This window comes from Haliaeetus leucocephalus, unplaced genomic scaffold (genome assembly GCF_000737465.1).
Source record: "Haliaeetus leucocephalus isolate CR32 unplaced genomic scaffold, Haliaeetus_leucocephalus-4.0 Scaffold616, whole genome shotgun sequence".
NCBI lineage: Eukaryota > Metazoa > Chordata > Aves > Accipitriformes > Accipitridae > Haliaeetus > Haliaeetus leucocephalus.
Window position 1 is genome coordinate 5,578,026 of NW_010973052.1, and position 13,102 is coordinate 5,591,127.

Genomic DNA, 13,102 nt, shown 5'->3' on the forward strand with positions numbered 1-13,102 from the left:
GTAGTGAAGGGATGGATGACCCAACGTCTGGGATTCCTGCAAGTGACCTGTTGGCCAGTTCTAGGTAATTCATAGTGGGCTACTCACTTCATATTGTCTTCATCACTCCATTGTCTTTGATTTCACTTCAACAAAATGCTTTCTTTTTAACATGTTTTTCCATGCTTCTTTCACCGGTTTCTATACACAACTGTACACAACTGTTACTATGCTGTTTAAAACAGTGTGAGTAACATTTTCAGTCCTGTACATCCAATTTACCTATTGTAGATAGGACATCATTGCATCTTACAATTGAACCTGAGCAGAATGCAGTCAGCTCCAAGATATTTTGAACTGTAGTGGGGAGAAACATTTTCTGTAAATAAATATTTTAATGGAGGGTTTGTAAAGGGACAGATGATTTTTGTGTGTTTCCACTTGATGAACTCTTTTTTAAAGAGATTTGTCTTTCAGACCAAGTGCACAATACGGTCTGGAGATCAGACCATCCAAAGAAATATCAGAAATCTTCTCTTTAGTGCTCTGCTTCCTGAGACTGACATTTCTTTACACTTTTGTGGACGAAAGTGTGGAACTCATGGAACTGTGGAACTGTGGAATACAGTTTAAATGTCATTGTCTATAACAATCTTTAAAGCCCTTGGAAAAGAAAACAAGCATCAGCAATAGTACAAATTTCTGGTGGTAAGGGTGGTCCTTCATTACAGTTCATATATCCAAAACATTACTTCTGCTCTTTAGCATACAAAGCCTCACCTCTTATCAAAACTAAGAAAAAAAATTAGTTTATGGATATTCTTCCATCTTTTTTTTTTCCTTTTTGGAAAGTGTTTGTTTCCCCGACTTCATTTTGGTTGCTCTTCATTTTAACCTCTATGAACAAGAAGAGACTAAGGCTTGCTGTTTACGGTAGCATTGGTTTTCTTTCCACCTCCATCTTACATTTTTCACTTTGTATTGAGTTCCCTCTCTTTCCAGACACTTAACCACACTAGTGATTATTTGCAGCAGCATGAAACCATAGTACTGACCATTTATGGCTGCTCGCTTCCTTTTTTTGCTAGTGAATGACTTCAGAAGTAGCTTCCCATTTAGAATATAAGTTAGTGTCTTAGCAGAAAAAGTGACTTCTCTTCTATGTTTTTGGAATTTCTTGCATTGGCATGCAGTGATTGGCAGTAAGCCTCATGGAAATAGCCTTGTGTTTTGCAGATGTTAAGTAAGTGCTTCAGAAGATGTTCTGGGTTCTTTTATGTGGTCTCTGCTGAATCTACTACAGAGTCAATGCAAGCCACAAACTCTCACAAGCTGCAGTTTAGACATCTTGGCTACCAAAAAAGACTGGTGTCTACTCCCAGCACCTCATAAAGCTTGGTAACCTTGTTGTTTCAGTAGTGTTGATTTGCTTGTGGCAAAAGAAGGTAGGAAACAGTTACATCACTTCATGTGGAACTTAGAGGAGCCAAACTTAGATCTGCTGAATCGCATTATTGCATTGACTAGAGAAGGTGCTACAGTTAGTCCCTGGGAATCCCCCCTTGGATGCTATGGGTGCTGGAGAGGAGGGAGTCTTTAGGAGTTTCTGGGAACTGAATTCTGCACTCTGTAGTTCCTGTCTAGTGATTTCAGTGACCTGAGCACAATTCCTTTCTTCACTGAAGTCACTCAGGCAAATAATCCATATTGAATTTCTCTGAGATTCAGGACATCATTTTGTTTGAAGTGGTGAAACAATAAATCTTAGCCCGCTAAGCTCAGGCTCTTCAGGCAGAGAAAAAGCATTGCCTGGTTTGTATAGATCAACTTTCCACTGACTGACTTGACATAGAAATTTCATTCCTTTCTCCATCGTTCCTCCTGACCCAGCACCATTGGTAGGATGCCCCCTCCCATCCTGCAGTTCCCCTTTAAGCATCCAGAATCCCTTTTGGAATCAATTAAAAAGCCACCTGTTATTAAGATAAAAGGCTTAACATGAAGATATTAATCTACATTGTAAGAAGTTGACTGTCTATGTAGTAAAAGTACCACCTATTCTGCTCCTGTGAACAATGGAACCTTAAATATTTTGGATAAATGTCCTTGTACTTATATCTATAAAGCTGTCCAGGACCTCATTTGTCATTCGAAGAGATCTATATCCTGAGCTTGATGTTGTCTTTTCAGATTAATACTGTTTTAGCACTGAAGTCATCCATCGGTGACTTTTTTTTTAACACACACATGCATCCCAAGATACTCTTGTTGATACTCAGACAAAGATAACTTGCATAAACTCCTGTTGAACTTTCTCTGCCTCTCTGTTTAAGATGTACACTGCATATCCACTGATTAGCTTTGTGAGATAGAGTTAATAGAGGCAGATGTCATGGAAGTGGCACATATAAAGCAAAAAATCAAAACAAAGAACCCAAAGCAAAGACCCCAGCATTCAGACTCCAGGACTTTATGAAATATCTGCTTTATATTATGTGAGTGGCTGCTTCTTCAGATCCTCCAAAGAGTTTTGGCTCTTCATTCAATGTCTAGATCCTAGTTCTGGTAGTAGGTAAGCAGAGACCAACTACTTGCAACAGGTAGTTTGAAACTTTCTTTGAAACTAGAAGTTTTCTCCTGCGTTATAATGTGCTCTGACCTCCCCTACTCCAAGTACTGCATAAGAAATCTGGTTTTGAATCCCATTGAAGTATAAGCTGGAAGAGTCTGGTAATAAAAAGCTCCAAGAAGTTCTGCCCTTTTGCTGGTTCTCCATTTTTTGCACAGATGGTTAATTTGAAGCAGATCATATCAGGAGGATTTGTGACGTTTTTCTTCCTGTCCTTCCACACAGAGTTCTGTATGACTAGGAAAAGAAAGTCTGGAGCGAGTTGAATTCTCTGCTCATATACATAGATGGTCAAATCCTTGCTATGTCATTTACGGCATGTAGCAAGTTAGGAGGCCAGTATGTGTGTGATTTTTAATAAATCAAAGCTGAGTTTTGAGGAGGGGAGAGGACAAGTTTGCATATGCAAATACTCAGATCCACAGACAAAATCCAAATATATATTACTGAAGAAGAATACTTGACTGATTAGTATCCGAATTAAAATACTATAAAGTAATAATTGCTTAACCCCAGGCAGAGAAACACTCAAGTCCATTAATCATCTCAGAGTAGGTAGAAGAATTACCTGAAAGAGGTTTCTGGATGTACATGAGAAATTATAATACTGTACCTAAATGTCTCAGAGCTATTATTTATTCATACATTTTCTACCTTTAAGGTTTTTGTTTTGGTTTGGTTTGATTTTTTTGTAGACTGAGTTTTCCTTGTTACCTCCACACCTCTAAGTCCATTTGGTATCTGGATTTAGGCATGATGGGATTACAAGATGATGGCCCTCATCTGTACATTTACATTTTTGGGCTTGATGCCTTGTCAGAAAGCTCTCAGCAAATAATACACGAGTATAAACAATGTCACAAGTAACACATTTGGTTTTGTAAGAGAAAACCAGTGTTTTGTGGAACCAAGGTTGTCTTTATCCCTGGATAATCCAGAGTTCATTTAAAGTCAATAAAAGTATTAACAGTTTGGCAGTGAAGTTTTAGCTCTAAGCTTCTTTTAAGCAAGAAATTTTGTACTGCGCAAGAAGCAAAGCCAGAGATGATGGAGAAGCACATGTCCTGTACTGTAAACTTGAGAAATAAACTATCCACAACAGGAAAAGCCTAGGGGCCAAATTCTGAAATACTTCATAAAAAAAAAAGAGAAGTTATTGGAAGTTTCCCTGAGTAAAAAGTATGTAAGGACATCAAGAGCTAAGTTCATACTGACAGATAAATACAATAAAAACAAAATCTCACATGATGACATTCTAATAAGATTTGTTAAATATCTTGTGCAAATGGTTATGAAACTTGTCTTTATGAGATGATTTACAGAGCATTTAGGGAAATGCAGATATTGTGAAGTATCTTGCTGGCAAACTAAAGAAATCCCTAGAGCTTGTCTGCTTTTCATAGAAGTAGTAGAAAATCTAGCAGCTGTTTGACAAAGAATTTAAGTAAAACAAAAATAAAATAGATTAATATTTCAGATGCCTTTAGTACTTCCTTAGACTTGTTTGTTTGGTTTGGTTTTGGGCTTAATAGTTTTGGGATCTGTATAAAAACCCTAAGTAAACCTTCACTTTCATTTAAACTTACAAATCTGACTCTTTTGGGTCAAGGGAGCACAGAAATTATTACATTCAAGTTCACTAAATCCTGAGTCCTCCTTCAGCAGATACTTTAATCCAAAGGTGTCAGATCCCTCTCATAAGTAGGTTTTTTCTGATACTATGAAGGTAAACTTACAATATATAACAAGCATCTACTGACTTTAGCAGAGAAGTGTGTTTTCTCCCATCAGAGGTAGTGCTTCTAGGTTACCTGCTAAGTCAGGTCAAAGAAAGGTCTAGGAAGTGCAAGAGAACATCAAAATGAAAAAAAACCAAGCACAACTTTTAAGCATAAATACAGTTAACATGTGGACAAAGTATTAGAGGAGATGAAGTGCCCTGCCTCTTGCTGTCCTAAAATTAAGACCAGCTGACTGGCTGGGATCTGCGTTTTAGGCTGGCAAAATACTGTGTGTGCTGGTAGGGTAGTTTGGAGAGACACAGCATTCCTCAGGGTGTTGGTGATCCGACTAGAATACCTACCGATGCTTTGATGGTTCTTTCCATGAGTGCCTCATACCACTGGGAGCCAGTTAGCGCAAGTCTGGAGGTGCCCTATGGTTTCTGCTCAGGGATGATGGAGAAGGAGCATTTTGTGCCATTCAGTTTTCGCTGTTGGTGCATTTGTCAGCTCAGCAGTGTTGCTTGGCAATGTGTCCACATACCTTGGAGGACTTGGAGAGGCAGCCTTGGGCAGAAACGTTGCCCTACTGCTTTTTACTTCTTCAGGGACAAAGGCTTGCATCCTGAGCATCCCATAAGGAAGTGGTTTGTTTTTTCCCCTAGCTAGCAACTTGAAATGCATAAATTATATGGGCTGAATACTGCTAGGATTGAAACATTTTTACTATATTATAGGGAGTTGGACTTGATGATCCTTATGGGTTCCTTTCAGCTTGTGCATTGTATGATGATTTGTGATCCTGTGAAATGTAATGTGTCTCCTGGGGTGAAAGGGTAGTCAGTAAGTTTGTTACCGTGATTGAACTGCAGAGGTAAAGAAATACTGACTAGTCTGTAGAAGTGTATCTTTGTAGTGCATCTGTAGCAGCAATAGAGTAGCAGTTGGGCTATTACAGACTTACTAGAAAACAAATAAAGTAATTTCATATTATTTTTTCAACAATGTATTTATTTTATGCAACTATTGGTCTATTTACAATCCTAATCTATTACAGTAAAGATCTGTGTTTTCTTGTGGTGCAAGAGTGAAATCAAGGAAGAAATGCTCATAGACTGAGACCTAAGAAAAAAAAAGATTGTTGAGAGTAATTTAACGACTGAGGCTGCAGGGAGTGAAGTAGCAAATGCTGAACTACAGATTCACAGGAATTAGTGGGTGTGGGTTTGTGGTTTATGTTACAGAAGAAGTTAGACCCCAGATGACCAGAACAGTCCTTCTTGGCACTGCAGCTGACCGGTGATGCATCTTGAGCATCCCACAGTGTTATGGTGTGTTTTTTCCACTAGCTACACTGCAGGTGTTTGGGGTTGTACAACAAGGAGTATAAGGGAATGGAAAGTGAAAGGGAAGATTGTTTGGGGTATGTTTCTGCAGCTGGACTGCTTGCAAGGAGTCGGCTCTGCAATGGGAGGGCTCTGGCTGAAGCAATGAGTATTCAAGGCATGGTGGTCTTGCCTTGATCATCCAGACACCCTTGACACTTAAATCATGCTCCATGGTTAGGATCTCCCCATGGTTCAGAGATGTTATAATGTCTGCTGATGTCTGCCAGTTAAATTAGGAGAGCTGTAAGGCCAAATCTCTAACAGGGAAAGCTCTTAGACAAAATCCGATCTATAAAGTAACACGAAACAGAAAAATAAACAGAGCCATTTTAGAGAATCTCCTAGCCTTTGAGGCAGAGAGGTATTTAGAAGAGTAACTCCTCAGGTTAACTTTTTTTCCTGTGAAATTTGCTTCATATGGGATTCATTAGTTAAAACAGGGGTAACCCGGTGTAACAGAGGTCACCTCCTATGAGTCAGACTGAAGTCTAGCTACTATTTTTTGGCTACCTTTATATAGCATGCCTGTGTTTGTCATCACTCCTCTTCATTTTCTGATGTCAGGATGAATCATTTTAGGAATGTTTATATCAGTTCTGTATGAAACCAGACAAGCTACAGCTTACTGAGCTTCCGAGGTTCACATTTTCTTGTCAGTTGACAAAGTTGAAAACCTTTTCTTTTTTTTCTTTTTTTTTTCCTCCTCTCTACAGGGGGGAAAATAAGTTGGTTGTGTTTAGTTCTTTTTTTCCCCTCAATTCTGCCTCTTTCCCAAACATGCTAAGTCTTTAATGTGTTTTTCTTGATCTGTGTAAGGGTTCGTCTGAGTCTGGAGCAAGGATATGCTGATGAAACGGGGTTCACGGTGCAGCTGGTTTACCCTGGCAGGTGGGCAGAGGGATGGAAAAAGATCAGGGGCTCAGCAGTGTTTACAGTCCCTGCCAGGATATCTGCAAATCCATATTAGGATCATATCGTGGCTTTTTCCCCAAAGTGAAAGCCTTCTTTGAAGGAGTTTCCCTATATTTAAACAAACTCCACAGTGAGATTTTTAGTTCCCCAAATCAGACAAAGATGAGGTTTCACTTTGTTCTTCCAGCTGTGGCATAGATATTCTTTGTAACTTTGGGCACTGTTCAGGCCACCTACTACAGCATCAAACACAGAAGTTGGTGTTTACTGTGGTGTATCAGTTTGAGAGCAGTATCTCCACAGGAACTTGTAAGGAGCTTTATTTGCAGAGCTACATGGGGGTACCTAACCTGGGCATCCCTTTCATCTCCTTTTTTCTGATAATAGGTGTTCTGCAGTGTTATCCTGCCGTATGCATTAGTACTTCTGAGAGAGTGCATGTAATTGTGTTCGCAATGTAAAACTGATAAATAAAATACATTTCAAGTATGTATTAATCTAGTAGTGCATTAAACATTAGTAAATTAGATTATTAAGATTGTTAAAAACTGTCATCTAAATTTTATCTCAGCATAGAGATAAATAGTAGAGCTACAGCTACCGGTGAGTGTAATTAATTTGGTGGCTTATAAGCATAAAATTCTCCAGGGATTGTTGCAAATTCCCTATGTGATAATTTGCATTTGTATTTCAAGTTAGCTTGGAAAAAAAGGAAAAAAAAATATGGAAAGGTGTTTTTTCATCAAGATATAGAACAATCTGTATTCCATTAGTTTTAACTACGTATAAAATACTATTCTCACTGCTTTGAATGTGAAAATACATTAAAAAAAAAAAAAGGCATTGTAAACTTGGTCACATGTGGTTAACAGCTCTGAGGAAATCTACCAACTTTCCAATGCTAAGAACATAGTTTGGTTCCTCTGGGGGTGTAAATCTGCACAGCTCTGTTAAATTTAACAGAATTCCTTTGGTTTTCAATTGTTTTTGGAGGATAACAAATGCTGGCAGATATTCTGATTAGTGTAGACGTTCCTACCTGTGAAATCTTTCACTTTTTAAAGGTATAGATAGCTTGAGGTTAGAATAAGATTAACTTAGCTTCACGTAATTACACTATCTATCTGCCAGTTAATTTGTGTACCATAGCATTTTAATCAAATGAGTGCGGCAAATGAGGTTCATTTAAGTCTTCAAAATGCAGAAAGAACTGCTGAAAAACTTAACACTTGTGATCTTTTGTTTAACAACGTCTAACGTCCCTTCTCATTACAAACTATTCAAGTTAGTGATTTACCTATTTGGAAAACATTGTTTATTTAAGGAAAAAGAAGTAAGAGAAAAGTATTTTTTTATTTCAAGATTGGCTAATCTTTACAATTTCCTCTTGGGCAGTGTACTGGGCAATAAGGAAAAAATAAGGGGCTGCATGCAGCTCTTGCTACAGTACAGTTAATAGTCACTGGATTTTTTCTTAGGGCTCCCAGATTAAAAGGGTCAGGGGAAATCCAAGTACTATTTGCCAAAACACATTTAAAAAACAATTTTAGTTCTTTTTGTTTACAGCTGCAGACAGGACATCATGCGTTGCTGAGGCCACTTTGATATGCCTTTATTTGACCAAGGCTCATATCATTATTCTCTTGATTTCCAATTCAAGAGGCTGCTTCAGCTTGTGCTTTTCTTCATAGGACATAAATAGATGTCAATTTAAATGTGTGTATGAACTGACTGTAATAAGGATCTTGAAGCAGTGTTTAGCTGTGCAGTGTTTTAAAGATGAGTTATGGCAAATTAAAAGTAAAATAGGCGATCAGAGACTTAGATATGTAAAAATGGACAAGAGCATCATAATTCACAAGATTTTTGACACTTTCTCATAAAATCCTCATAGAGAAACTGATGAAGTTCAGAGTAGATGAACAGGCAGGGAGGTGGGTGGAAAACTGGCTGAACTGCTGGGCTGAAAGGACAGTGATCAGTAGCATGAAGTCCAGCTGGAGGGCAGTCAGTAGTGGTGTACCTCAGGAGTCAATACGGGTTTGCAAATGCTACAAAACTGGGAAGAGTGGTTGAAACACTAGGTGGTTGTGCTTCCATTTGAGTGACCTTGAGAGGCTGGAAAAATGGGCTGACGGTAACCTCATGAAGATCATAAAAGGGAATTGCCAAATCCTGCCTCTGGTGAGGAATAACCCCAGGTACTAGTCCGTGTTGGGAACTGACTGGCTGGAAAGCAGCTCAGCAGAGAATGACCAGGGAGTCCTGGTGGACCCCGGGTTGCCCACGAGCCAGCAATATGGCCTTGGAGCAAGGAGGGCCAACAGCCTCCTGGGCTGTATTAGGCAGAGCATTGCCAGCAGGTTGAGGGAGATGACCCTTTTCCTCTGCTCAGCACTGGTGACATATATGTGGAGCTATGAGTCGAGTTCTGGGATAGCCAGTACAAGAGAGAAATGGACATATTGGAGCACGAAGGGCCATGAAGATGGTTAAGGAACTGGAGCATCTCTCATATGAGGAGAGGCTGAGAGAGCTGGAACTGATGGAGGAGTGAAGAAAACAGAGCCAGACTCTTCTCAGTGGCACCCAGTGACAGGACAACATGAACTGAAATACAGGAGGCTCCATCTGAACATAAGAAAAAAACCCACTTTTTCTGTGAGGGTGGCACAGGTTGCCCAGAGAGGCTGTGGAGTCTCCATCCTTGGAGACATTGAAAGCGCAACTGGACACTGTCCTGGGCCACCTGCTCTCGCGTACCCTGCTTGAGCAGAAGGATTGAAGTAGCCAGTCTCCAGAGGTGCTTTCTAGTCTCAGCTATCCTATGATTCTGTGTTTTCATGGAAAAGGTTAAATATCTGAGATGATATTTTCATTGCGCTTCATTACACGTGCCCAGTGGTCTGTTAATAACATGGGAAAGTTTACCCACTTCCATGATTAAACTTCTGGAAAACTGTCTTTGAATATTTTCTTAAGCTTCTGGAATATATTCTCTAACAGTTTGGAAAAAGCCACAGTTTGGAGACTTAATTGTGTTTATGGAGATGAGAGAGGTAAAATAAGCGTTCCATGCAGTAAAAACGTACTTTTTTAAAAGTTAAAATTACAGGTCCATAGGAAAGTCTTAAGTCGGAAGAGGCCTCTGGAGATTGTCTGGGTCAACCTTCTGGTGCAAGGGCCGTAGATTAGGTTATCCAGGGACCTGTGAAGCTGAATTAGCAAGAGATACTGCACCATTTCTCTGGCTACCTATTCCATGGTGAAGAATATTTTTCTTATATCCAGATGAAATTTTCCCTGAATCATCTTGTGCCCCTGGTCTCTTGTCCTGTCACCATGCATGGTGCCAAAGAGAGCACCTTCATCTGCTCTACAGCTGTTTTTTTAGGTATTAGAAGAGAGTGATCTCCCTGAGACTTCTCATCTGTGGGTTACACACATTCGCTTTTTGACCTCTCTTTGTATGTCAGGTTCTCCAGTCTTCTCATTGTCTTGGTGGCCCTTTGCTGGACCATCTACAATCTTGCTGTCTCTCAAACTGAGGGAAATTCACTCTGTGTAGCCTAGATGATGCATGTGTTTCTTCTGGTAAGATTTAGCAGCACAATAAGATTTTTGCAGAACTCTCTGAGGAACTCTTATACCCAGTTATAGGTATCAAAATAGGCTTCCTAAAGTCCAAAGAGAAATAAATCTCTTTTTTATTAGATAATTTTTCAAAGTAGTGCAGAAAGGAGTTAGTCAGAAGGGTAATGTAAAGGATAACAGGTTTGAACCTATTCTGGCTGGAGACAAGGAGTATTCTGCCATTAACTTTAATGGAAGGAGGGAATGACAGACAATTTTATAGAAGATATGCTGAACTGGGACAGTGCATAGTTGGGCTAAGAAAATCACTCAACCTCCTGTGAAACACAGAGAGCCCTGGGACAGCCCAGACTGAAAAATAAACTCTGCTAAATGCTCTTATAGAAGCCCCCAGGAGAACAGATCTTTTTGCTGCCAGTATGCAACTTTCTAGCTGAGAGACTGCTTACCTACTTTTATATGCAGAATTGGTCTTGATATTTTTGTTGGCGGACATTGTAACAAGCCACAGCAAATACTGGCCTTGTTGTGGGAGGTTTGTCCGCATCCCTCCCTTGATGCCATTTTTTTGAAGGCTAAGGCTTGCTGAAATAATTCTGATTAAGTTTCTGTACCAAATTTTTATAGGAAGACTTTAAAGATGGCAAGGAATTGAATATTAATCTGTCTAGTAATTGGTACTCTTCACAAGAATGCGCTTCCCCATCAGGAAAATGGAGTGACTAGCTGGGACATTGTATTCCCTGTTCTAGGCTTGCCAAGGCGTAGAGAATACTAACCTTTTATCTGTGTCTGCTGCTAAATAAGGAACTGATAGGAACCGATCCTCAGACCTGAGACCAGCGATTTCCCACTGCCTAACAGATTATCTTGGGAATGGTAATGGTAATGGTCCAGAACAGAGCCAAGGAGTGTCCTCACAAGCATGATGGATGATTGAGTATTTGGTGCTTGGATTCCTTACCTGGGCCTCTTATATTTATAATATAGATGTGTTCCTTGAATTTAAGCCCTCTCCTCAGAATTCATATTTGTCTGTAGCTGTAGAAAAAAAAAAAAGACAGGAGTGTCATCTGTTGGGTGTTTGTTAGATTCGTGATGGAGCTTGGATCAGTCATTAACAGGTTCTAAGAAAGGCATCAAAACTCAGTAGTAATATCTTCTATCAAAAAGAAACCAATGGTGTTGGTTTATAGAAGGAAAGTGAAGAATCTTTTCTTGAAGAATGGTTGCTTGTCCTGTTTATCATTTGGTGTACCTGCAAAAGCTGTCCGGACAGTGCATTTGAAATCTCCCTGTAGCTAACAAAGAACAAAACTGAGGGGGCTCCTTAGACTTTTGACATGGCTTGACTGGAGGTTTTTAGATGCCATAGTGTGGATAAGATTGTGAATAATATCATTCCTGTGTTGATAGTCACAAGTAAGTAGCCCCGAGGCGAGGGCATAGGTGCAGAGTGAGAGAATGGTGGCTGTAAAGTGATTTTTATGATGTGCCATGCAATCTGGTCTTTCTCCTTTGCAAACTCTAAGCTCTTGTGAAATGCAGCAAATTTCAGTTTCCATTTAGAAGAAAGCATCAGTTGTGTGAGTGATCAACTTGAAAACATGTGCCCTGACATTCAAGAACCAGAAGTCTTTTAAATGCCTTGTTTTAGGAGTGATGGGGCAATTCCTGATTTTCAATGATAAGTGTCAATAGTAGAGGGAGTATTTCTGTGCTGTTGTATCCTCAGTTGGTATCATTGCTGAGTAATGCCTAGTGAAGTGGCTGTTCCAACTCACCCTCCCAAGACAAGCCCATCCCAAACTCCTCTGTGACCAGAAGAAAGGGTTAAGACTGTGGGGAGACTAGCCATGCTTGGCTTCCTGAACTGTACTGATGCTAGACTTGCTTTTTAAAGGGTATGACTGCTCAGGAATGACCTATTTACATCAGGTTCTGTCTTAACAACTGTACTTTGAATGCATTTTGTTATTTTCTTGTTACTCAGAAGTGGTCCTTAATATATTTAATATTTTTAGTGCCCTACAGATACCAAAGCAACGTTTGGGGTCCACCTTAAAGTAGTAGGAGACTGGACAGGTATGTAGAAAAACAATTCCTTTTCAGAGACAAATACCTTTACTTGAACTGTTATCCCTTTCTGGCTTCAGTACAATTGTACCTTGATTGTGGTGTATTCTCACTAGAGATCGTTCATGCTTGTTTTCCCAAAGTTGTTTTTATTACATTCTTGATGCAACCCCTGCTTTATTCAGATGTACATTTCTTCAGGTAACAAGTTTTTCCAACTACTAACAGATCTTCTGATGGCACTGTAACGATTTTCAGCGTTCCTCCGTTTCTGCCTCTTTTTCTTATTTTTCGGTAGCCTGCTACCCCTGTGCAGTGCAGTGCCTCTCTGCGTAGTAGTGCCTGCAGAAATGCTGAAATGTGCAGCTCCCAGATAAGCGGATTTTGATGCCAGCAGTTTGGATGGCAGCCAGGTTAATTAACGCCTATGGTACACTGAGATTACAGGTTGCTTTCATGTTCTTCCATGCTCTTCCATTGCTCTTTGAATGTCCTCCAGACCAGGAGTGTAAGCCAGGATTCCCTGCAGAGGAGAATGGTAATTCGCTGCTCCCTGTGACAGTTGTATACTCAAGCGATAGTTGTCATTATTCCTTGGTGGCTGACTTTTTTCTTGCTTAGCATAACATTTCCTTGCAAAGAAGACAAATACGCAACACCTTCTTGTTCATTTCTTATGCAGAAATGTTTTTCATGTTAGTTTGTATCAGCTTGTGTGTTTGTGGAACTAAGTCAAATGAGCTTGTCGCCCTAAAAGCGATTAGACCAATTCAGGGAGAATAAGTCCATGAATATCCGTTGAA

At 39.7% G+C, this 13,102-nt stretch overlaps 1 protein-coding gene across 2 annotated transcripts in view; it reads left to right on the forward strand.

The window, feature by feature from the left end:
- The window catches only part of NOX4 (NADPH oxidase 4), a 105,551-nt gene that overhangs the window by 35,028 nt on the left and 57,421 nt on the right, over positions 1–13,102 (forward strand). For both annotated transcript variants that reach the window (XM_010578248.1, XM_010578249.1), the window contains exon 11: positions 12,248–12,308. In XM_010578248.1, the coding sequence (XP_010576550.1) occupies positions 12,248–12,308 (61 nt within the window). The remainder of the gene's footprint in view (positions 1–12,247; positions 12,309–13,102) is intronic.